Here is a 22,862-nt window from a genome sequence, read left to right on the forward strand (position 1 = left end):
TTCTTTGCATCAGAGGAGGGGGAATCAAGGACAAAAACAAAAGACAGAAAGGGCAATAAGAAAAGCGATAGGCTGAGAAACCAAGGGGCAGATTCAAACAGGGCCAGAGTGGAACATATTGGGAGCGAGACAAGTAATATTAAAAAGACAAGCTTCAAGGCTTTGTGCCTTAAGGAGTGGAACATTTGCAATGAAGCGGATGAACTAATCGCGCAAATATATATAAACGGATATGATATAATCAAGATTGCAGAGACATGGCTACAAGGTGACCAGGGATTGAATCTGAACATCTAAGGATATTCAGTATTTAGGAAGGACAGACAAAAAGGAAAAGGTGGTAGCGTTGCAGTGCTGGTTAAAGAGGAGATTAACGCAATAGTGAGGAAGGATATTAGCTCTGACAATGTGGTATCTGTCTGGATGGAGCTGAGAAATACTAAGGGGCAAAAATGTTAGTGGGGTGTTGTGCATAGACCCCCAAACTGTAGTGGTGATGTTGAGAATGACATTAAATAGGAAATTAGAGATGCATGTAATAAAGGAACATCATTAATTATAGGTGATTTTAATTTGCATATAAATTGGGCAAAATAAATTAGTCACAATACCATAGAGGAGGAATTCCTGGAGTGTATTCCTGGGCTGGTGTTCTGGACCAATACATTGAAGAGCCAACTAGAGAACAGGCCATCCTAGACTGGCTATTGTGTAATTAGAACGGAATCATTGACAATCGAGGTGTGAGAGGTCCCTTGGGGATGAGCGATCATAATATGACTTTTTAATCAGGATGGAGAGTGATACAGTTGATTCTGAGACGAAGGTCCTGAATCTTAATAAAGGAAACTACGATGATATGAAGTGCGAGTTGGCCGTGATCGATTGGGAAAAGTTACAATCAGATTATCATTTCCGTGCAGAAGGAGGCCATTTGGATCCTCGATGGATGTGCTCACACGCGAGGAAATATGTCAATGTTGCTGGGGCCAGAAAATTTGAGCTCTGAGAAAATATTGGATAGGTTGTGATTGTTTTCTCTAGAATAACGGCGGCTGATTGGAGAATTAATTAAATTCGGAGAAGCTGGATGGAGTTGACAGGAAGGACCTGTTACCATTAGAGGTTAGTACCAGTGGGCATCGAAGTAGGAAGGAGCAGAGGGAAGGTGAGAAATTTCATTCACCCAGAGTAATGGGGATTTGCAACTCACTGCCCGAAAAGGGCAGCAACCCACATCACATTGAAAACAAACCTGGTTTGCAACTGGATACTGTCAGCTACAAGGCTCCTTCCTCATTTTCCTTTCGCCTTCCTTCAGTCTCGATTGGGCCCGTGTAGTTCAGCTGGGTGGACGCAGAAGAGACTGAATGGACGAGGGTGGGGTGGAGGGTGAATAGGACTCACATGTCAGTCTCTGGTATACCCTAATTCGCTTTGGGTCATTGAGTTCAGTACTATGTTTTGCATATCAACAGATCTATAAATCTTGGCTTCTAAAGATACAATTTTACAAAGGTTAATCCAACACATTGTAATTCAGTTTTCAGATTATCCAGCCTGTAAATGAATTGGGTATTTACTGATGCACCTTTTCATCCTTCGTTCAGTTCCCATAAGCGTTTACACAGATGCTATGATATGCTGCTGACTGCTGTGTAGTTCAAACATTTTCTGTTCAGATCCCTTTCTAACATCAGCCCAATAACTAAAGAAGGAAAGACTTGCATTTATTTGTACCTCTCTCAATGCTGTCAATGTTTGACAGTAATTGTTGAGCTTCACTCTTATGTGATCAAAATAAGTATTTAATAACTGATAAATGGAGAATGGCTTTGGGCTCTGTTTCGAAGCGCTGTGTTCTGTTGCAGGTAGCCGGGCATATGTCCTACTCTCGCTGAGCCAGCAGGATGGGATTGAGCAGCACATGGATTTTGACAATCGCTACACACTGTTGGAATTGTTTGCAGAAACCACTTCCTCTGAAGAACATGGAATTTCATTTGAAGGAATTCACCTTCCTCAGGTAATGTCACCTCCAACATTTCACATTCTTAATTATTGCAATTCAAGTAAAGAAATAGACTTGCATTTAAACCCTCGTCTTTAATAAGAGAGAAAGGATAATTGTGACAATTCCAGGCTTTCTGCAGAAGATGGTGGTACTGATTTTAATTCAAACAGACTATTGGTCTTTGACAACACCCGCCTTCTACCCCACTACCAAACACTTCCTTTTGCTGCTTTATTTTTGTGGGAAGAGAAATAAATTGTGAAGATTTTTTGAATATTATAAGGTAAATTTTGTGCTCATCTTGAGCAATGTTAATGCTCAAGAATTGGAGGCACTTTATCTATCACCCCCAGGCTATGTAGAATACAACTGGCTGCATGCCCTCTTCTTTCTCAAAACCTCGCTCTCAAACACTCTGCCCAATAATCACAGGCACCTCTGCAACCTTTCCCTCTCCATCCCCCACAGTCTCGATCTCGGACAATACTACCATCAACCCTTTTTTCGACAACCCACCTCCCCCTGAGGCCTTTCAATTCCACTCCATTCTGTATTTTCACTCGAGAGGAGGGAAACTTTGCTCTTAAGCCACTTACAACTGTAAATTCAAACTTGCAACAGCCTAGGCTTTGACCCTCCATTTGCTGAGGGTACTTATGTAACATTTGATTTGCTCGATTACTCTTCCACTTTGGATTCCTTTCCCCCCAGACAAACCTTTACATGGCTTTTAATCCATTGTTAGGAAAACAAAGTTGATTTTAAGGGAATTAGATTTGTATTGGTAAACAATAGAAATAAGGTATAGTTTTAAGTGGGTTTAATTTGTTTGTGCCTGAAAGTGTAAAACCTATAGCTAGATTCATACTGGACAAAGGTGTTTGTATATGTGGGGGTTGGTTAAGTACCGACTGTGTTTCTATTGTGCTTAGAGAGGCCTACGGCATGAAGAACAAATAAAAGGCATGTGGGTGTCGCTTAGCAAGTGGGGCCTTGTGGAGATATTTAATAACTTTATTTCTTGTTAAAACTAATCAGTTTCAGTCTTAATGTAAGCCTGCTTAATAATAATCTTTAATCTTAACTTCCGGGTGCGGCTATGCAGAGCTAGGTCGCAGATTCGGTAGCTCCCGCTTGGAACGGACTTTTGGGCTCTTTTACAGGGCCCCCACGGCATTTGTTTGACATTTCCCGGTGTGGCAAGAAGACTGCAACATTCCCCTGACAGTGTCCCCCAGGAAGGGTATGTCTTTTGGTTACCAGACCTGACAGAAACAGTAAAAGATTTGGCTTGAGCTGCAGGAATAGACAAAAGCCTCTTCCAGCATGCAGGCAGGGGAAGGGCAAGCTTAAAGCTGCAAGCTGACCTGAGGGCCTTTATCAAAGTTGAATTCTAGCAGCAGAGGGAACAACTGTGAAAAGATCTCACCAAGGCCACTGAAGAAGCGGGGTCGAGGCTTCCGGTGGCGGCCATGGAGGAGTAGGTCGCACATTCGGCAGCTCCCGTCTGGAACGGACTCTTAGACCTTTTTCCACAGACATTTTGGGGCAGATTGGTGAAGCGAACACTGCCAAAAGGATTCCCTCTCGAAACTTCCGGTTGCGGCTATGTGGAGCTAAGTCGCACATTCGGCGGCTCCCGCAAAAACTGACTTTTGGGCTCTTTTCAGGGCCCCCAAGGGCACTTTTCCGACGTTTCCCGGTGTGGGAAGGAGTTAATAACAGCTCTCCGTCAGTATATGGCTTTAACTAGGAGCGGGGTGACAAAAAAGGTGGTGGTGGACCAGAAGAAGGGAGGGAAGAAGGACAAAATGGCGGTGGGCGGAGACCAGGCAGCGTGGAGGCATTGGGCGGAGGAGCAACAGGAGGGTATCCAGCGCTGCCTCAGAGAGATTAAAACGGACCTGCTAGAGCCGATGAAGGCTTCTATTGATAAGCTGCCGGAGACACAGACGGCCCAGGGGGTGGCGATCCGAGAGGCTCGACAAAAGATCTCTGACAATGAGGACGAGATCTTAGGCCTGGCGGTAAAGGTGGAGGTGCACGAGGCGCTCCACAAGAAATGGCAGGAGCGGTTTGAGGAGATGGAGAATCGGTCGAGGCGGAAGAATCTGCGGATTCTGGGCCTCCCGGAGGGGCTTGAGGGGCCGGGCGTGGGGGCCTATGTGGTCACCATGTTAAACTCGCTGATGGGAGCGGGGTCCTTCCAGGGGCCCCTGGAGCTGGAAGGGGCCCATAGAGTGTTGGCGAGGAGGCCCAAGGCTAACGAGCCTCCGCGGGCGGTGCTGGTGCGGTTCCATCGGTTCGTCGATCGGGAGTGTGTGCTCAGGTGGGCCAAGGAGGAGAGGAGCAACAGGTGGGAGAACGCGGAGGTTCGGATATATCAGGACTGGAGTGCGGAGGTGGCGAAGAGGAGGGCCGGGTACAATCGAGCGAAGGCGGTGCTGCACAGGAAGGGGGTGAAGTTTGGCATGTTGCAGCGGTCGCGACTGTGGGTTACCTACAAGGACCAGCACCATTATTTTGAGTCTCCGGAGGAGGCGTGGGCCTTTGTTCAGGCCGAGAAGCTGGACACAGACTGAGGGTCGGGATGGGCGATTGGGCACTGTGGTGGATATGTTATGCCTATTTTTGGTTTTTGGGGGGGGGGGGGGGTGCCTTTGCATTGTTTTGGGTTTCTTTTTCTCTGTGTTTTTCTCTTTCGGGTTGGGGAGGGTGGATGGGGCGGGTTGGGCACTGTTTTGGTTGGTGGAGGGGCCTGGTAGATGGAGAGCGTGGGATTTTTTTCCCGCGCCGAAGACTGGGGGGGGGGGGGCGGGCGGGAAGCGAGGATTGTTTCCCGCGCTTAGAACGGAGGGGGAGAGCCTGTGAATGGGGAGCGGGAGAGGAGGGTGTGCCACACAATGGGAGGAGTCGAAGGGGAGGTGGGAGTGGCATGGGTCAGCAGGAGTCAGCTGACTTGCAGAAGTGCAATGGGGGGAGTAAACCAGCTAGGATGGGTCCTAGCCTGGGGGGAGGGGAATCGAGTTGCTGCTAAGATCAAGGAGGAGCTGGAGCGAGTGGGGTGGGTCGAGACGGGGGTATGCCGCCGTGGGGAACGGGCCGGGTGTGGGGTGCGGGCGCGTGGCTGGCCGAGGAGGGGGGTCATGGCTAGTCGGCGGGGGAGGGGGGCAGGTAGCCCCCTGATCCGGCTGATAACCTGGAATGTAAGGGGACTGAATGGGCCGGTTAAGCGGGCCCGCGTGTTCGCGCACCTGAAGGGGCTCAAGGCGGATGTGGTTATGCTCCAGGAGACACACCTGAAGGTGGCAGACTAGGTAAGACCGAGGAAAGGGTGGGTAGGTCAGGTGTTTCACTCGGGGCTAGATGCCAAAAATCGAGGGGTGGCGATCTTGGTGGGAAAGAAGGTGTTATTCGAGGCGTCGAGCATTGTGGCAGATAATGGCGGGAGGTACGTAATGGTAAGTGGTAAGTTGCAGGGAGAGAGGGTGGTACTGGTCAATGTGTATGCTCTGAACTGGGACGATGCGGGTTTTATGCGGCGTATGTTGGGTCGGATCCGAGACTTGGAAGTGGGGGGGCTGATAATGGGGGGAGACTTTAACACGGTGTTGGATCCGGCACTGGATCGCTCCAGGTCTAGGACGGGTAGGAAGCCGGCGGCGGCTAGAGTGTTGAGGGGATTTATGGACCAAATGGGAGGGGTGGACCCTTGGAGATTTGCAAGGCCGGGGGCTAGGGAATTTTCATTCTTCTCACATGTCCATAAGGCATATTCTCAAATTGACTTTTTCATTTTGAGTAGGGCGCTGATAGCAAGAGTAGAGGATACCGAGTATTCAGCAATAGCCATTTCGGACCACGCCCCGCATTGGGTGGACTTGGAGATGGGGGAGGAAAGGGACCAGCGCCCGCTGTGGCGTTTGGAGGTGGGGCTGTTGGCGGACGAGGAGGTGAGCGAGCGGGTCCAAGGAAGTACAGAGAGGTACTTGGAGACCAACGACAACGGGGAGGTCCGAGTGGGGATGGTATGGGAGTCACTGAAGGCGGTGGTGAGGGGAGAGCTGATCTCCATCAGGGCCCACAAGGAGCGGGGGGAGGGGGAGAGGCTGGTGGGGGAGATGGTGAGGGTAGACAGGAGGTATGCGGAAGAACCTGAGGAAGGATTGTTGAGGAAGAGGCACAGCCTCCAGGCCGAATTCGACCTGGTGACCACCAGGAAGGCGGAGGTGCAGTGGAGGAAGGCCCACGGGTGGTCTACGAGTATGGGGAAAAGGCAAGTCAGATGCTGGCGCATCAGCTTCGGAAGCGGGACGCAGCTAGGGAGATCGGGGGAGTTAAGGACAGGGGAGGGAGCGTGATGTGGAGTGGGGTTGGCATCAATGGGGTCTTCAGGGACTTCTACGAGGAATTGTACCGATCCGAGCCCCCACGGGAGGAGGGAGGGGTGGGCCGTTTCCTGGACCAATTGAGGTTTCCAAAGGTGGAAGAGGGACTGGGGGCCCCGATTGGGCTGGAGGAGCTGATCAAAGGGATAGGAAGCATGCAGGCGGGGAAGGCACCGGGGCCGGACGGTTTCCCGGTCGAGTTCTATAAAAAATATATGGACCTGTTGGGCCCGCTGTTAGTTAGGACCTTCAATGAGGCAAGGGAGTGGGGGGGGGCTTTACCCCCGACGATGTCCCGGGCACTGATCTCATTGATCCTGAAGCGGGACAAGGATCCCCTGCAATGTGGGTCTTACAGACCGATTTCCTTGCTAAATGTAGATGCCAAGGTGCTGGCGAAGGTCTTAGCCTTGAGGATTGTGTGCCGCAGATCATCCATGAAGACCAGACGGGGTTTGTGAAGGGGAGACAGTTGAACGTGAATGTGCGGAGGCTTTTGAACGTTATCATGATGCCGGCGAGGGAGGGGGAGGCGGAGATAGTGGTGGCGATGGATGCTGAGAAAGCCTTCGATAGGGTAGAGTGGGGGTACCTGAGGGAGGTGCTGAAGAGGTTCGGGTTTGGGGAGGGGTTTGTCAGGTGGGTTACGTTGTATGAGGTCCCGATGGCGAGTGTGGCCACAAACAGGAGGAGGTCCGAGTACTTTCTGTTGCACCGAGGGACGAGACGGGTGTCCCCTGTCCCCCCTGCTCTTCGCACTGGCGATTGAACCCCTGGCTATTGCACTGAGAGAGTCGAGGAACTGGAGGGGGTTGGTGCAGGGTGGGGAGAAGCATAGGGTGTCGCTTTATGCGGACGACCTGCTGCTGTGTGTGGCGGACCCGGTGGGAGGAATGCCAGAGGTAATAAGGATCCTTAGGGAATTTGTGGACTTTTCGGGGTACAAGCTCAATATGGGGAAGAGCGAGCTGTTCGTAGTTCAGCTAGGGGACCAGGAGAGGGGGATTGGCGAGCTCCCACTAAAAAGGGCGGAGAAGAGCTTCAGATATTTGGGGGTCCAGGTGGCCAGGAGCTGGGGGGGCCCTGCATAGGCTTAACTTTACAAGGCTGGTGGAGCAAATGGAGGAGGAGTTCAAGAGGTGGGACGCGTTGCCGCTGTCCCTGGCGGGTAGGGTGCAGTCAATCAAAATGACGGTGCTCGCAAGGTTTTTGTTCCTGTTCCAGTGCCTCCCCGTGTTTATCAAAGAACAAACAAAGAACAAAGAAATGTACAGCACAGGAACAGGCCCTTCGGCCCTCCAAGCCCGTGCCGACCATACTGCCCGACTAAACTACAATCTTCTACACTTCCTGGGTCCGTATCCTTCTATTCCCATCCTATTCATATATTTGTCAAGATGCCCCTTAAATGTCCCTATCGTCCCTGCCTCCACTACCTCCTCCGGTAGTGAGTTCCAGGCACCCACTACCCTCTGCGTAAAAAACTTGCCTCGTACATCTACTCTAAACTTTGCCCCTCTCACCTTAAACCTATGCCCCCTAGTAATTGACCCCTCTACCCTGGGGAAAAGCCTCTGACTATCCACTCTGTCTATGCCCCTCATAATTTTGTATACCTCTATCAGGTCGCCCCTCAACCTCCTTCGTTCCAGTGAGAACAAACCGAGTTTATTCAATCGCTCCTCATAGCTTATGCCCTCCATACCAGGCAACATTCTGGTAAATCTCTTCTGCACCCTCTCTAAAGCCTCCACATCCTTCTGGTAGTGTGGCGACCAGAATTGAACACTATACTCCAAGTGTGGCCTAACTAAGGTTCTATACAGCTGCAACATGACTTGCCAATTCTTATACTCAATGCCCCGGCCAATGAAGGCAAGCATGCCGTATGCCTTCTTGACTACCTTCTCCACCTGTGTAGCCCCTTTCAGTGATCTGTGGACCTGTACTCCTAGATCTCTTTGACTTTCAATACTCTTGAGGGTTCTACCATTCACTGTATATTCCCTACCTGCATTAGCCCTTCCAAAATGCATTACCTCACATTTGTCCAGGTTAAACTCCATCTGCCATCTCTCCGCCCAAGTCTCCAGACAATCTAAATCCTGCTGTATCCTCAGACAGTCCTCATCGCTATCCGCAATTCCACCAACCTTTGTGTCGTCTGCAAACTTACTAATCAGACCAGTTACATTTTCCTCCAAATCATTTATATATACTACAAAGAGCAAAGGTCCCAGCACTGATCCCTGTGGAACACCACTGGTCACAGCCCTCCAATTAGAAAAGCATCCCTCCATTGCTACCCTCTGCCTTCTATGGCCTAGCCAGTTCTGTATCCACCTTGCCAGTTCACCCCTGATCCCGTGTGACTTCACCTTTTGTACTAGTCTACCATGAGGGACCTTGTCAAAGGCCTTACTGAAGTCCATATAGACAACATCTACTGCCCTACCTGCATCAATCATCTTAGTGACCTCCTCGAAAAACTCTATCAAGTTAGTGAGACACGACCTCCCCTTCACAAAACCGTGCTGCCTCTCACTAATACGTCCATTTGCTTCCAAATGGGAGTAGATCCTGTCTCGAAGAATTCTCTCCAGTAATTTCCCTACCACTGAAGTAAGGCTCACCGGCCTGTAGTTCCCGGGATTATCCCTGCCACCCTTCTTAAACAGAGGAACAACATTGGCTATTCTCCAGTCCTCCGGGACATCCCCTGAAGACAGCGAGGATCCAAAGATTTCTGTCAAGGCCTCAGCAATTTCCTCTCCAGCCTCCTTCAGTATTCTGGGGTAGATCCCATCCGGCCCTGGGGACTTATCTACCTTAATATTTTTTAAGACACCCAACACCTCGTCTTTTTGGATCACAATGTGACCCAGGCTATCTACACCCCCTTCTCCAGACTCAACATCTACCAATTCCTTCTCTTTGGTGAATACTGATGCAAAGTATTCATTTAGTACCTCGCCCATTTCCTCTGGCTCCACACATAGATTCCCTTGCCTATCCTTCAGTGGGCCAACCCTTTCCCTGGCTACCCTCTTGCTTTTTATGTAAGTGTAAAAAGCCTTGGGATTTTCCTTAACCCTATTTGCCAATGACTTTTCATGACCCCTTCTAGCCCTCCTGACTCCTTGCTTAAGTTCCTTCCTACTTTCCTTATATGCCACACAGGCTTCGTCTGTTCCCAGCCTTTTAGCCCTGACAAATGCCTCCTTTTTCTTTTTGACGAGGCCTACAATATCACTCGTCATCCAAGGTTCCCGAAAATTGCCGTATTTATCTTTCTTCCTCACAGGAACATGCCTGTCCTGTATTCCTTTCAACTGACACTTGAAAGCCTCCCACATGTCAGATGTTGATTTGCCCTCAAACATCCGCCCCCAATCTATGTTCTTCAGTTCCCGCCTAATATTGTTATAATTAGCCTTCCCCCAGTTTAGCACATTCATCCTCGGACCACTCTTATCCTTGTCCACCAGTACTTTAAAACTTACTGAATTGTGGTCACTGTTACCGAAATGCTCCCCTACTGAAACATCTACCACCTGGCCGGGCTCATTCCCCAATACCAGGTCCAGTACCGCCCCTTCCCTAGTTGGACTGTTTACATATCCCGAAGGCTTTTTTCAGGCGGGTTAACAGGAGTATAATGGGGTTTGTGTGGGCGCGAGGGACTCCGAGGGTGAGAAGGGTGTTCCTGGAGCGGAGTAGAGATAGGGGGGGGCTGGCGCTGCCCAACCTCTGGGTACTACTGGGCCGCCAATGCGACAATGGTGCGCAAGTGGGTGATGGAGGGGGAGGGGGCTGCATGGAAGAGGCTGGGGACGGCGTCCTGTGTGGGTACGAGTCTGGGGGCGCTGGCAACGGCGCTGCTGCCGCTCCCTCCAAGGAGGTATATCACGAGCCCGGTGGTGGTGGCGGCCCTCAAAATTTGGGGGCAGTGGAGGCGGCATAGGGGGGAAGTTGGGGCCTCGGCGTGGACCCCATTACGGGGGAACCACCGGTTCGCCCCAGGAAGAACAGGTGGAGGGTTTTCGGGGTGGCACAGTGCAGGGATACAAAAGTTGGGGGCCTGTTTGTGGACGGGAAGTTCGCGAGCTTGGGTGAGCTGGAGGAGAAGTACGGTCTCCCCCCGGGGAACACCTTCAGGTACTTACAGGTAAGGGCGTTTGCCAGACGGCAGGTGGTGGAATTCCCACGGCTACTGCCACACACAGTACAGGACAGGGTGCTCTCGGCGGGGCGGGTGGGAGTGGGGAAGATCTCGGAAACTTACCAGGTGTTGCAGGAGGAGGAGGAGGCCTCGGTGGTGGCGTTGAAAGGTAAGTGGGAGGAGGAGTTGGGAGAGGAGATCGAAGAGGTGACGTGGGCAGATGCCCTAGGGAGGGTGAACTCTTCCTCTTCATGCGCGAGGCTCAGCCTCATACAGTTTAAGGTGCTGCACAGGGCACACATGACCGGGACAAGGCTGAGCCGGTCTTTTGGGGGCGAGGACAGGTGTGTTGCTCAGGGAGCCCAGCAAACCACACCCATATGTTCTGGGCATGCCCAGCGCTGGAGGAATTTTGGAAGGGCGTAGTGAGAACGGTGTCGAGGGTGGCAGGATCCAGGGTCAAACCGGGCTGGGGGCTCGCAATATTTGGGGTGGCAGAGGAGCCGGGAGTGCAGGAGGCGAAAGAAGCCGGAATTCTGGCCTTTGCGTCCCTGGTAGCCCGGCGAAGGATTCTCCTTCAGTGGAAAGATGCGAGGCCCCCAAGCGTGGAATCCTGGATCAGCGATATGGCAGGGTTCATTAAATTGGTGAGGGTGAAATTCGCCTTGAGAGGGTCGGTACAAGGGTTCTTTAGGCGGTGGCAACCGTTCTTAGACTTTCTGGCAGAACGATAGACATTGGTCAATGGCAGCAGCAGCTCGGTGGGGGGGGGGTTTACTTTATTTTTGTTTATGTTATTTACATTGGAGGGTCTGAGGGGGTGTATACACCTGTTGTGTTAAGTCGGGGTGTTAATGTTAATTTATTATTTAGGTACGGGAGGGGTTTGGGGGGTTGCTTTTATAGATTGTGTTTTGTACTTAACCCTGTTGGGTTCTTTTTTCTTATTTTGTTATTGATATTTTATGAAAACCTTTAATAAAATTTTTTTTAAAAAAAAATAATCTTTAACCTTTATTAGTGTCTCAGGCAGGCTTACATTAACACTGCAATGTGGTTACTGCGAAAAGGCCCTAGTCGCCACATTACGGTGCCTGTTCAGATACACTCAGAGAACTCAATGTCCAATTCACCTAACAAGCCGTCTTTCAGGACTTGTGGGAGGAAACCGGAGCACCCGGAGGAAACCCACGCAGGCACGGGGAGAAAGTGCAGACTTCGCACAGACAGTGCCCCAAGCCGGGAATCAAACCCGGGTCCCTGGCACTGTGAAGCAACCGCGCTAACCACTGTGCTACTGTGCTGCCACGGTAGCACAGTGGTTAGCACCGTGGTTAGCACAGTTTCTTCACAGCTCCAGGGACTCGGGTTTGATTCCCTGCTTGTGTCACTGTCTCTGCGGAGTCTGCACGTTCTCCCCGTGTATGCGTGGGTTTCCTCCCACAGTCCAAAGATGTGCAGGTTAGGTGGATTGGCCATGCTAAATTGCCCTTGGTGTCTAAAAAGGTTAGGTGGGGTTATTGAGCTATCGGGATAGTGTGGAGGTGAGGGCTTAGGTAGGGAGCTCTTTCCAAGGGCGGTGCAGACTGGATGGGCCGAATGACGACCACCTGCACTGTAAATTCTATAACTCTATGATTCTATGACACCGCATGCCATTTATGAAATGCCTTGAATAAGTAAAAGAGGTTTTGGTAAATCCGAATAATTGATTGAATGCAGAATTATAAAACAAAACTAACGAACTGTTTGAACTTTGTCTTGAGAAGAATAATGAGATTTGTGAACTTCAAAGCAAAATGGAGGAAATTGGTTTGGAGGGTCGCAATTTGAAAGTTGTTACTGTGAATAAAAACTCATTGTGGAATACTGATACAATTGAGCAAAGAACAGTCCAAGTAATATTACTGATGTATCAAAGTCAGGAATGGACCATAAGAAAACATCTGAAGTATTTGAAAAATCGGAAAGTAGGAATTGTCAACCAGAAGTGCTGACATTGCAAAGTGATCATAGAATCATCAAATCATAGAATTGAGTCAATGACCAGAGGCACTGATTTAAAAATGCTTGTTGGTGATGCTACACAGGATGTGGTGGTTGTAATAAAGGCAAGTGAACAGTTTACCAAAGACCATTGAAACTTTACTGAGATCTGGACTGAGATGGTTCAGAAAAAAGCTGAAGGATTGCAACCAACTCTGAAACTTCATAGAGAGGAAGTGATTGACATGGCTCCAACAGAATTGAAACAAGCTCATTTGAAATGGGACTGGGAGAAACAAGACAGTCACAAAATGTTCAAAGAACAAACAAAGCCAAGAGTACCATACTATTTTGAGGTAACATAAGAAGCATCGTCACAATATTCTTGAAACAGCTTAAAGAGATTTGGACAAGAGAAGAAATGAAATCTTAATGCACAAAAATGACTTGTGTTAAATCAAAATATGAATTCACCACATGTGAATTTGGAAAATGGGCTGGAGAATGGACCTTTGTCGACAAGTGACGAAGAGGACAGTTGCACTGTAACAATGAAACATTTTCTGAATTGAAAACTGGAAATTAGAAGAAAAAGAAACAAGACTTGAGTTATGACATTACAATGTCTTTGCTTTGGTTAAATCATTGTAATTGTATATTATGACGTATAATTGCGAACTAAGAAGACTACGTGTATGATGTACTAAGTAAGTTGTGTGGTTAGACATTTATTATGTTAAATTTGTATAAAGTGGATGTAACACCAATGTAAAGAAGTTTTATTGATTATGAAGATTTAAGTCTTTCAAAGGGGGGAGGGAGGTGTTAGGAAAGGTAGTTTTAAGATAATTAGATTTTTATTGGTAAACGTTGGAAATAAGGTAGTTTTAAGTGGGTTTAATTTAATATTTCTGTGCCTGGAAGGGTAAAATCTGTGGTTAAATTCATGCTGGACAAGGGTGTTTGAATGTGTGGGGGTTGGTTAAGTTCCAATTATGTTTCCATTGTGCATAGAGAGGGTTACAGCGGGAAGAATAAATAAAAAGCATAAATATGAGGCTATTACTTAGCAACCGGGACTTATAAGGCGGAGATGCTTTTAACTTAATTTAGCTAATTTGACAGTAGTCGGAGATAGATAGTGAGAGTGAAGGCAGCTTTCACGGCTTGCTGGAAGCTGTTGGCTTAGAAGGCTGAAGAGAGAACATAGAACCTACAGTGCAGAAGGAGGCCATTTGGCCCATCGAGCCTGCACTGACCCACTTAAGCCCTCACTTTCACCCTATCCCCGTAACCCAATAACTCCTCCGAACCTTTTTGGACACTAAGGGCAATTTAGCATGGCCAATCCACCTAACTGCACGTCTTTGGACTGTGGGAGGAAACCGGAGCATCCGGAGGAAACCCACGCAGACCCAAGGAAAACATGCAGACTCCGCACAGACAGTCACCCAGCGGGGAATCAAACCTGGGATCCTGGCGCTGTGAAGCCATAGTGCTATCCACTTGTGCTATTGTGCTGCCCAATAAATGACATGTCTCCCAGCCTGGCTAGAAAAAGCCGTACTATTGGTTAAGAAAATAGATCCTGCCCCGGAATAACCACAGATTTGCTCCGGGTAGGATGGATGGGGGGTACCAAGGCTGGTATAGGGCAGGTATTAGGAGGATGGGGGACCTGTTTATAGACTGGGCTTTCCCCAGCATGCAGGTGCTGGAGGAGAGGCTCGACCTGCCCCCGGGGAATGCATTCAGGTACCTTCAGGTTCAGGACTTCCTTAGAAAATAGGTGGGGACATTCCCGCTGCTGCCCCCATGTAGGATCCAGGATAGGGTGGTGTCTGGCGTCTGGGTAGGGGAGGGGAAGGTGTCGGACATATATCAGGAGCTGCAGGAGGTAGAGGAAGCCTCAGTGGGGAAGTTGAAGGATAAGTGGGAGGAGGAGCTGGAAGAGGGCCTGTGGGCCGAGGCCCTGGGCAGGGTGAACTCCTCATCATGTGCCAGGCTCGGCTTAATCCAGTTTAAGGTGGTGCAACGGGCGCATATAACAGCGGCAAGAATGAGTAGGTTTTTTGGGGTGGAGGACAGGTGCCTGAGGTTTGCGGGGAGTCCGGCGAATCATGCCCATATGTTTTGGGCATGCCCGGCGCTTAAAGGATTCTGACAGGGGGTTTGCATAGGTGATGTCTAGAGTTTTGGATGCTCGGGTGAAGGTGAGTCCAACGGTAGCGATATTAGGGGTGGCGGAGGATCCGGGAGTGCAGGAAGCGAAAGAGCCCAAGGTACTGGCCGTTGCCTCCCTGGTAGCCCGGAGACAGATTTTGTTAATGTGGAGGGACTCGAAACCCCCGAGCGTGGAGACCTGGGTTAGCGATATGGCGGGGTTCCTCGGCCTGGAGAGAATAAAGTTCGCCTTGGGAGGGTCCTTGATGGGGTTCTTCCAGCGGTGGCAACCTTTCCTTGACTTCTGGGGGAGCAGTAAGTGTCAGCAGCAGCATCCTGGGGGGGAGGGGGGGGGGGGGGGGGGGGTTACTGTTGATATAATGTGAGTTGGAGACAAAACCCATCTTGTTCTGCTTTTTAAAAAAAAGTTGCTGTTTTGCAATTAGTTTTATTGTAAGCTTTGGGCTATGCTTATTGTTATTTTTTAATTACCATCTGTATTTCTATTTTAGTTATGTAAAAATGCTGTTTGGAAAAACTTTAATAAAACATTTATTTTTTAAAAAAAACTCATGCTGGTAATCTAAAAAACAGGTGGTGGTAATCTAAAGCCCAGCTAGTTAAGGAAACTAGAGAAATTAAGAGAAGTGTCCAAGGAGACTAGAGTTAAGTGAACAGAGACCAAGGTATTGTTCAGAAGAATTTAGGAAGACTAAACAAAGTGTTTTGAGCTCGAGACAATTGCAGTGACCAGATTTGAAGTAAGATAGTAGCTTTCAAAGATACAATAAAAGTCTGATGCTACTTTAATAAAACCTGGGAATCAAGAGTTGAAGTAATTGTGAGCAGTTTGCACAGCAGTCAAGACAAAGAAATCCTAAAAGGAATCAAGGACGGGATTCTGTTAAAAGTGAAGCAGAAGCTTTGTTTAAAAGTGTCATTTGGAAAACCCGGTCTGGATTTTGGAATGCAAATGCTAAGGCAAGGCATATTTAAGAGAAGATTTAAAAGTGTGTTTTTGTGAGTAATTTGGAAACCCTCATGACAATTATCTGGAGGAATGGGAGGAGAAATACGCAAACATTCACTTGGGGTTCAGAGTGGAGAGTGTATTTGCCCACAATCGTGTGTTTAAAAGAGACTTTGTGTTAATTAGAACATTGTCGATTAAGATGTACTTTGTAATCCGTGTTAATCCTAAAACCCGTGTATAATTGTTAAATTAAGGGAGGAGTAAAGGTTTATTGTATTATAAACCAAATTTTTCATGTTTAATATTTTTTGTCTTTTTGTTAAAATTAATTAACGGTCCTGTGACTCTCTTCCTCCATGTTCTTTAAAAAACAAAAGTTGCAGTCTTTTGAGCCAAGGTTCTATTCTGGGATCTTCCCACCCAGTTATAACATTAACTGGCATTGTAACACCATACAGATCATTCCCCCTTGGATTAGTCCCACTTTAGCTGCAAGTCCAAGTTTGGCTTTGTCTTCCCTGCAGTTTCATATTTTAGTCATTTCAGTCAAATGTCTATCTTTGCAATATGGCACTGCTGGGAACACAACACAAACAAAGAAATTGGTGTGGAATGATTGAAATATGAAACTGCAGGGAAGGTAATCATTCCACACAGATTTCTGTGTTCATCTTTCCTGTAGCCCATATTTCAATCATCCCAGACGCATTTCTGACCTTGCCAGTACACTGGAACTGGGGCTAACCAAAATCACATGGTTTCCTTTGTAACTGCATTGTCCCTCCGCACCACTGATGAAGCAGTTACCATGGTTGACCATTTCATCCTTCCTCATTCTGCCTGTGCTCCAATTCCCAGCTCAGTGAGAGTTGCCCTCACTAAGTTGGATTTATAACCAGAGCCTTTATAGAAACAGCTTCTCTTGCCACACCACTCATTTGTCTCCTGAGTCCACAAGGATCTTTTCCCAATTTGCTCATGTACATGCTGCCCTTTAACAGAATCATAGACAGGCACAGAGTAGGTTTCTACAGGTATGTTGACAAGATTCACACCTCTCCTCTACCCCCTGTACATTCCTCTGTGTTGCCAGACAACATATCCAATATTCTGAAGAAGTCGTATGGACTCAAAACGTTAACTCTCCACAAATGCTGCCAGACCTGTTGGGTTTATCCAGCCTTTTCTGTTTTTATTTATTTTTAACAATTGATTTGCAGGATGTGGCTGTCACTGGCTAGGCCAGTATTTATTGCCCATCCCTCGAGAATATGGTGGTGAGTTGCCTTCTTGAACTGCTGCAGTCCCTGAGGTGTAGGTAAATCCACAGTGCTAGGGCAGCATGGTGGCGCAGTGGGTTAGCCCTCCTGCCTCACGGCGCCGAGGTCCCAGGTTCGATCCCGGCTCTGGGTCACTGTCCGTGTGGAGTTTGCACATTCTCCCCGTGTTTGCAAGGGTTTCGCCCCTACAACCCAAAGATGTGCAGGGTAGGTGGATTGGCCACGCTAAATTGACCCTTAATTGGAAAAAACAAATTGGGTACTCTAAATTTTAAGGAAAAAAAAAAAAATCCACAGTGCTGACAGGGAGAGAGTTCCAGGATATTACTCCAGCGACAGTGAAAGAGCAGCGACATATTTCCAAGTCAGGATGGTGAGTGACTTGGAGAGGAGCCAGCAGATGTCTGCTGTCCTTTTCCTTTTAGATGGGGCTAGGTGGGTGACACGGTGGCACAATGATTAGCCCTGCTACATCACAGCGCCAGGGACCCAGGTTCAGTTCCAGCTTCTGGTGACTGTGTGGAGTTTGCACATTCTCCCCATGTCTGCGTGGGTTTCCTCTGGGTTCCTCCCACAGTCCAAAGATGGGCAGGTTAGGTGGATTGGCCACGCTAAATTGCCCTTTGATGTCCAAAGATGTGCAGGTTAGGTGTGGTTATGGGGATCGGGCTGGGGAGTGGGCCTAGGTAGGGTGCTCTTTTTGAGGGTCGGTGCAGACTCGATGGTCGAAAAGGCCTCTCTCTGCACTGTACGGATTTTATGATTCTATAGTTGTGGTTGTGGGGTTGGAAGGTCCTGCTGAAGGAACCTTGATGAGTTCTTCTAGATGGTACATGCTGCAGTCACTGGCTGTTCGTGGAAGAAGGAGTGAATGTTTGTGGAATGGGTAACAATCAAGTGGGCTGCTTTGGCCTGGATGGTTCGGAGCTTCTTGAGTGTTGCTGGAGCCGCACTCATCCAGGCAAGTGGAGAATATTCCATCACACTCGTAGCAAAAAGATATAGATGGATTGGTGGAGTGAGCGATAAAGTGGCAGATGGAATTTAACACAGATGTGAGGTCATGCATATAGGGAGGTCGAACAGTTGTAGGGAGCACACAATAAATGGGAATATACTATGAGGGGTAGATGGAGTGAGAGATCTTGGCGTACAGGTACACCGGTCTGTAAAACAGCAGTTCAATAGTCAAGGTTGTAAAGAAAGCATATGGAAATATTGGCAGAGGTATAGAATATAAAAGTAAGGATATAATGCTGGAATTGTATAAAACACTGCTGAGGCCACAACTGGAATATTGTGTGCAGTTATGGTCGCCATATTAGTGGAAGGATGTTATTGCTCTTGGGAGAGTGCAGAGGAGGTTTACAAGAATGTTGCCAGGGCTAGAAAAATGTAGCTACGAGGAGAGATTGGATAGGTTGGGGTTATTTTCCTTGGAACAAAGAAGGCTGAGGGGTGACTTAATTGAGGTGTACAGAATTATGAGGGGAAGAGATAGTGGACAGGATAAAATTGTTTCCCTTGGTGGAGAATTCTAGAACCAAGGGATATAGAGGAAGAATGTTTTTACGCAGAAGGTAGTGGGAGTCTGGAATTCACTACCTGAGTTGGTGGTGGAGGCAGAGACCCTAAACCTTTTTCAAATGGATCTGCAGCCTGTGCTCTAATTTACAGGGCTATGGACCAGGTGCAGGAAGGCGGGATTAGAAAGGGCACCTGGGTACCCTCGGGATGGCATGGACAAGATGGGCCGAATGGCTTCCTTCTGTGCTGTAATGTTTCTATGATTTTATGACTCTTGCGTCTTATAGATGCGGGACAGGCTTTGGGGAGTCAGGAGGTGAGTTACCTACTGCAGGATTCCTAGCCTCTGACCTGCTTTTGTATATAAATAGCCATAGTATTTATATGGCTAGTCCAGTTTCTGGCCAATGTTAACCCCCAGGGTGTTGATAGCCAATAGTCAGTCTTAGCACAGGTTCCTCAGTGGCATTGAAACTATCCTTGCTACTGACTTCATTCCCTCTCTAGTCACTTCCTTGGGCTGAATCAAACAGTTTGTAGTCTCAATACTTCCTGACCCTGAGTTGAGTTTCCAATTTCAACCCCTCCATTACAAAACTCTTCCTGCTTTACCCAACTGAGCTACCTGCTGCTGAAACCCACACCCATATCTTTGTTGACTCCAATGCAGGCCTGGCATGCAACCCATCTTCCATCATCCTCCGTAAGCTTCAACTCATTTAAAGCTCTGAGATCCACACCCCATCTGGCACCAGGTTTCTCCTCTTCATTGTGCCTATGCTGGATGACTTGCATTGTAACCAGGGGCTGGTTTAGCATAGTGGGCTAAATAGCTGGCTTGCAATGCAGAATTCTGCCAGCAGTGCGGGTTCAATTCCCGTACCAGCCTCCCCGAACAGGCGCCGGAATGTGGCGACTAGGGGCTTTTCACAGTAACTTCATTGAAGCCTGCTTGTGACAATAAGCTATTATTATTATTAGTATAACCCCACCTAATGTTTTGGACACTAAGGGAAATTTAGCATAAAAAGATATGGCCAATCCACCTAACCTGCACATCTTTGGACTGTGGGAGGAAACCGCAGCACCCTCTGGAAACCCACGCAGACACGGGGAGAACGTGCAAACTCCACGCCGAGGCCAGAATTGAACCCAGGGCTCTGGAGCTGTAAGGCATCATCAGCTTATGAAATGAAAATCGCTTATTGTCACAAGTAGGCTTCAAATGAAGTTACTGTGAAAAGCCCCTAGTCGCCACATTCCGGCACCTGTTCGGGGAGGCTGGTACGGGAATTGAACCGTGCTGCTGGCCTGCCTTGGTCTGCTTTCAAAGCCAGCGATTTAGCCCTGTGCTGAACAGCCCCAGTTTTGTGGCTGTGCCTTCAGTGTCATCTTCTGCATTCTGAAATTCTGTCCTATACTCTGGGCTGGATTCTCCGCAGCCCTGTGGCAAAATCGCGTTTGGAGCGGGGCAGGGGAGAATCGAAGTTCCCGACTGAATCGGCACCAGCGCCGCTCCAGCCATTCTCTGGGCCTCGAAGGATTGCGCGGACTCGGAACCGGAACCCTTATCTGCAGCCAAAGCTGTGTGAATTACCTGGGTCCCTGCCATCCCCCTAAAGGGAAGTGAATTGGGATTTTTTTTTTCGACGAAACTCTGGAGTGCAAGCCTGCGTTTTTACGCTGGCGTGGGGCATAGCTCCATTTTCGGAGAATCCAGCCCTCTCTAATTCTTCCTTTATGACTTTTCTTGGACCAGATTTCTGGTCACATTTCCACTAGCTTGATACCTGTTAGATTAATTTTGGTGAAGTGCTTTTTGTTTTTAGTTCGGTGAACTGGATCAAACTAATTGACTCGAGAGCCAGAAAATGCATCATGTTTGTGGTTAGGAATGGAAATTGCATTTCATTTCAAACAGGCATCATTTATATTCTGTAATAGGTGCTCTGGCTCCAGGAACACCATATAAATGGGCCAAATTCCACAATACTGTGGAATGCAGCATTAACCACGCGTGTGGCCTGTAATTCATTCTCTTTGTCTTTCCCGTTTCAGATTCCAGGAAAACTCTTATTTTCTTTGGTAAAGCGTTATCTGTGTGTCACCTCCTTGATGGACAAGTTGAATAACAGCGGGCAAGACATAAGTGGAGAGCGTCAGGACTGCACTGCCTTAAACATACCAGAACAGACACGGCTGCTGCGTGAGTTTGAATTCACCATGGCTATGGCAAACCTGATTTCTGAATTAGTTCGTGTCATGGGCTGGGAACGGAGCAAAGAACCTGATCGTATGATGGGAGTAACGGAAGATCTGCCCAGAAACATTAAATCCATATTCCAGCCAAGGAGCATGGCTACCAGTAACTTACTAATCCCACAACCACGGAAAAAAACAGCCACCACTTACAAAACACGCTCAAACTTTGCCAGCCGCAGCAGTTACGTGGAATATATACAAGAGAATCTAAAAGCAGGCATGACTGTGAAAATGCTGGAGGATTATGAACAAGTCAGTTGCGGCGATGAAGGGGAGTTTAGATACAGCAATGATGGAACTCCTCCTGTACAGGTAAGAAAGTGCTTAATTTACTTAACGATGCACTGCTTTGATGAAGTAAAGCTTGGTTAATAAAATCAAAAGAAAACTGGATTGAAATAAATTATGAAAATACGCAGTTGGTTAGTCAGCATCTGAAAGAATAAAAATGTGGTCACACTGTTAATGTCTTAAGTCTTGAGAAGTAGAAGAATTTCCGGTATCTGTTACTGTACTATCTGCATTTACAGCCCTGGCTCTTGAATCTTTTAGGATTTTGCTACATGACAGGATCAAAGGAAAGACCAAACTCATGGCTGAGAAATGACTCAAAGGGTTTTTTGTGACATTTTTATTTTTTTGAAAATTCCATCACTTTGGCAAATTTGTGCAGTAAACTCCACCAAACAACAGTATGGTGACGGACGGAGCAGTAGCTCTAGTTTGCATTGTTGGCTCTGGGTGTAATGTTGCACATGACGGTGTAAAGGGGCCTCAACAGCCAACGCAAAGAGACAAATGGGTCCTCAGTTTAAAGAACAACACCTTCAGCCCTGTTGATGAAAGTGAGATTACAAATCTGTATTGCAACCCACGTTTTGGAGAAGAGGTTAACGTGGCTGCTCCTGCACATTTGGCTTGTGTAAAATGGAGTCACTCTTCTTGTATGTGGGCTGCTTGGTGCTCACCTTTCATACAGTCAGTCTGAAACAACAGGCGGCCACTCAGCCCATCAAATCCATCCTGGCTCTCCGTAGAGCAATCCAGTCAGTCCAATTCCCTGCCCTATCTCTCTTGTCCTGCAAGTTTATTTCCTCCTAGTGCCCATCCAATTTAATTTTGAAGTCATTGATCATCGTTATTTCCACCACTCTCGTGGGCAATCAGTTCTAGGTCATTACCACTTGCTGTGTAAAAATGTTTTTCTTCGCATCCGCCTGCATCTCTTGCACAAAATCTTACAACTGTGTTCCCTAGTCCTTGTACCATCAGCTAATGGGGAGCAGCCTTTCTTTGTTTAACTTACTAACCATGCCATAATCGTGTTCACCTCTATCAAATCTCCCCTCAATCTCCTTTGCTCCTTGAGAAACTACCTCAGTTTCTCCAACCTAACCTTGGAGTTAAATCCCTCATCTCTGGAATCATTCTGATAAAGCTTCCTCGCAAGAATACTCACATCCTCCCAAAAGTCCGGTGACCAGAATTGAATGCAATATTCTAGTTGTGGCCTAACTAGAGTTTTATAAAGACTCAGCATAACCGTTTGGACTTAATATCTCTATTTATGAAACCCAAGATCTCATATGATTTGCTAATGACCTTTTCAATATGTCCTCCCTTTACAGATCTATGTATATGAATCCACAGGTCCCAAAGCCCCTGCGCAATCTTTTGAATTGTGCCATTAAGTCTATGGGCGGCACAGTGGTTAGCACTGCTGCCTCAGACCAGGTATGCGGGTTCAATTCCGACCTCGGGTAACTATCTGTGTGGAATTTGTACATTCTCCCCATGTCTGTGTGGGTTTCCTCCCACAGAAAGATGTTCCAGTGAGATGGATTGGCCATGATAATTTGCCCCTTAGGGTGGAGTTGCAGGATAAGGGTGGTGGGATTGGGCCTAGGTTAGGAATGGCCTCATTCTGCATGTAGGGGATTCTATGATATTGCCTGGTAGCACGGTAGAAACACTGTTGCTTCACAGCACCAGGGTCCCAGGTACGATTCCTGGCTTGGGTCACTTTCTGTGTGGAGTCTGCACGTTCTCCCTGTGTCAGCGTGGGTTTCCTCCGGGTGCTCCAGTTTCCTCCCACAAGTCCCGAAAG

General features: G+C 47.9%; 1 protein-coding gene across 1 annotated transcript in view; it reads left to right on the forward strand.

The window, feature by feature from the left end:
- LOC140411187 (cullin-9) overlaps positions 1-22,862 on the forward strand; it is a 463,592-nt gene that overhangs the window by 52,006 nt on the left and 388,724 nt on the right. Inside the window, exons 3-4 of the mRNA XM_072500276.1 lie at positions 1,872-2,026; positions 20,552-21,067. Of these exons, the coding sequence (XP_072356377.1) occupies positions 1,872-2,026; positions 20,552-21,067 (671 nt within the window). The remainder of the gene's footprint in view (positions 1-1,871; positions 2,027-20,551; positions 21,068-22,862) is intronic.

This window comes from Scyliorhinus torazame, chromosome 4, assembly GCF_047496885.1.
Source record: "Scyliorhinus torazame isolate Kashiwa2021f chromosome 4, sScyTor2.1, whole genome shotgun sequence".
Taxonomy (NCBI): domain Eukaryota; kingdom Metazoa; phylum Chordata; class Chondrichthyes; order Carcharhiniformes; family Scyliorhinidae; genus Scyliorhinus; species Scyliorhinus torazame.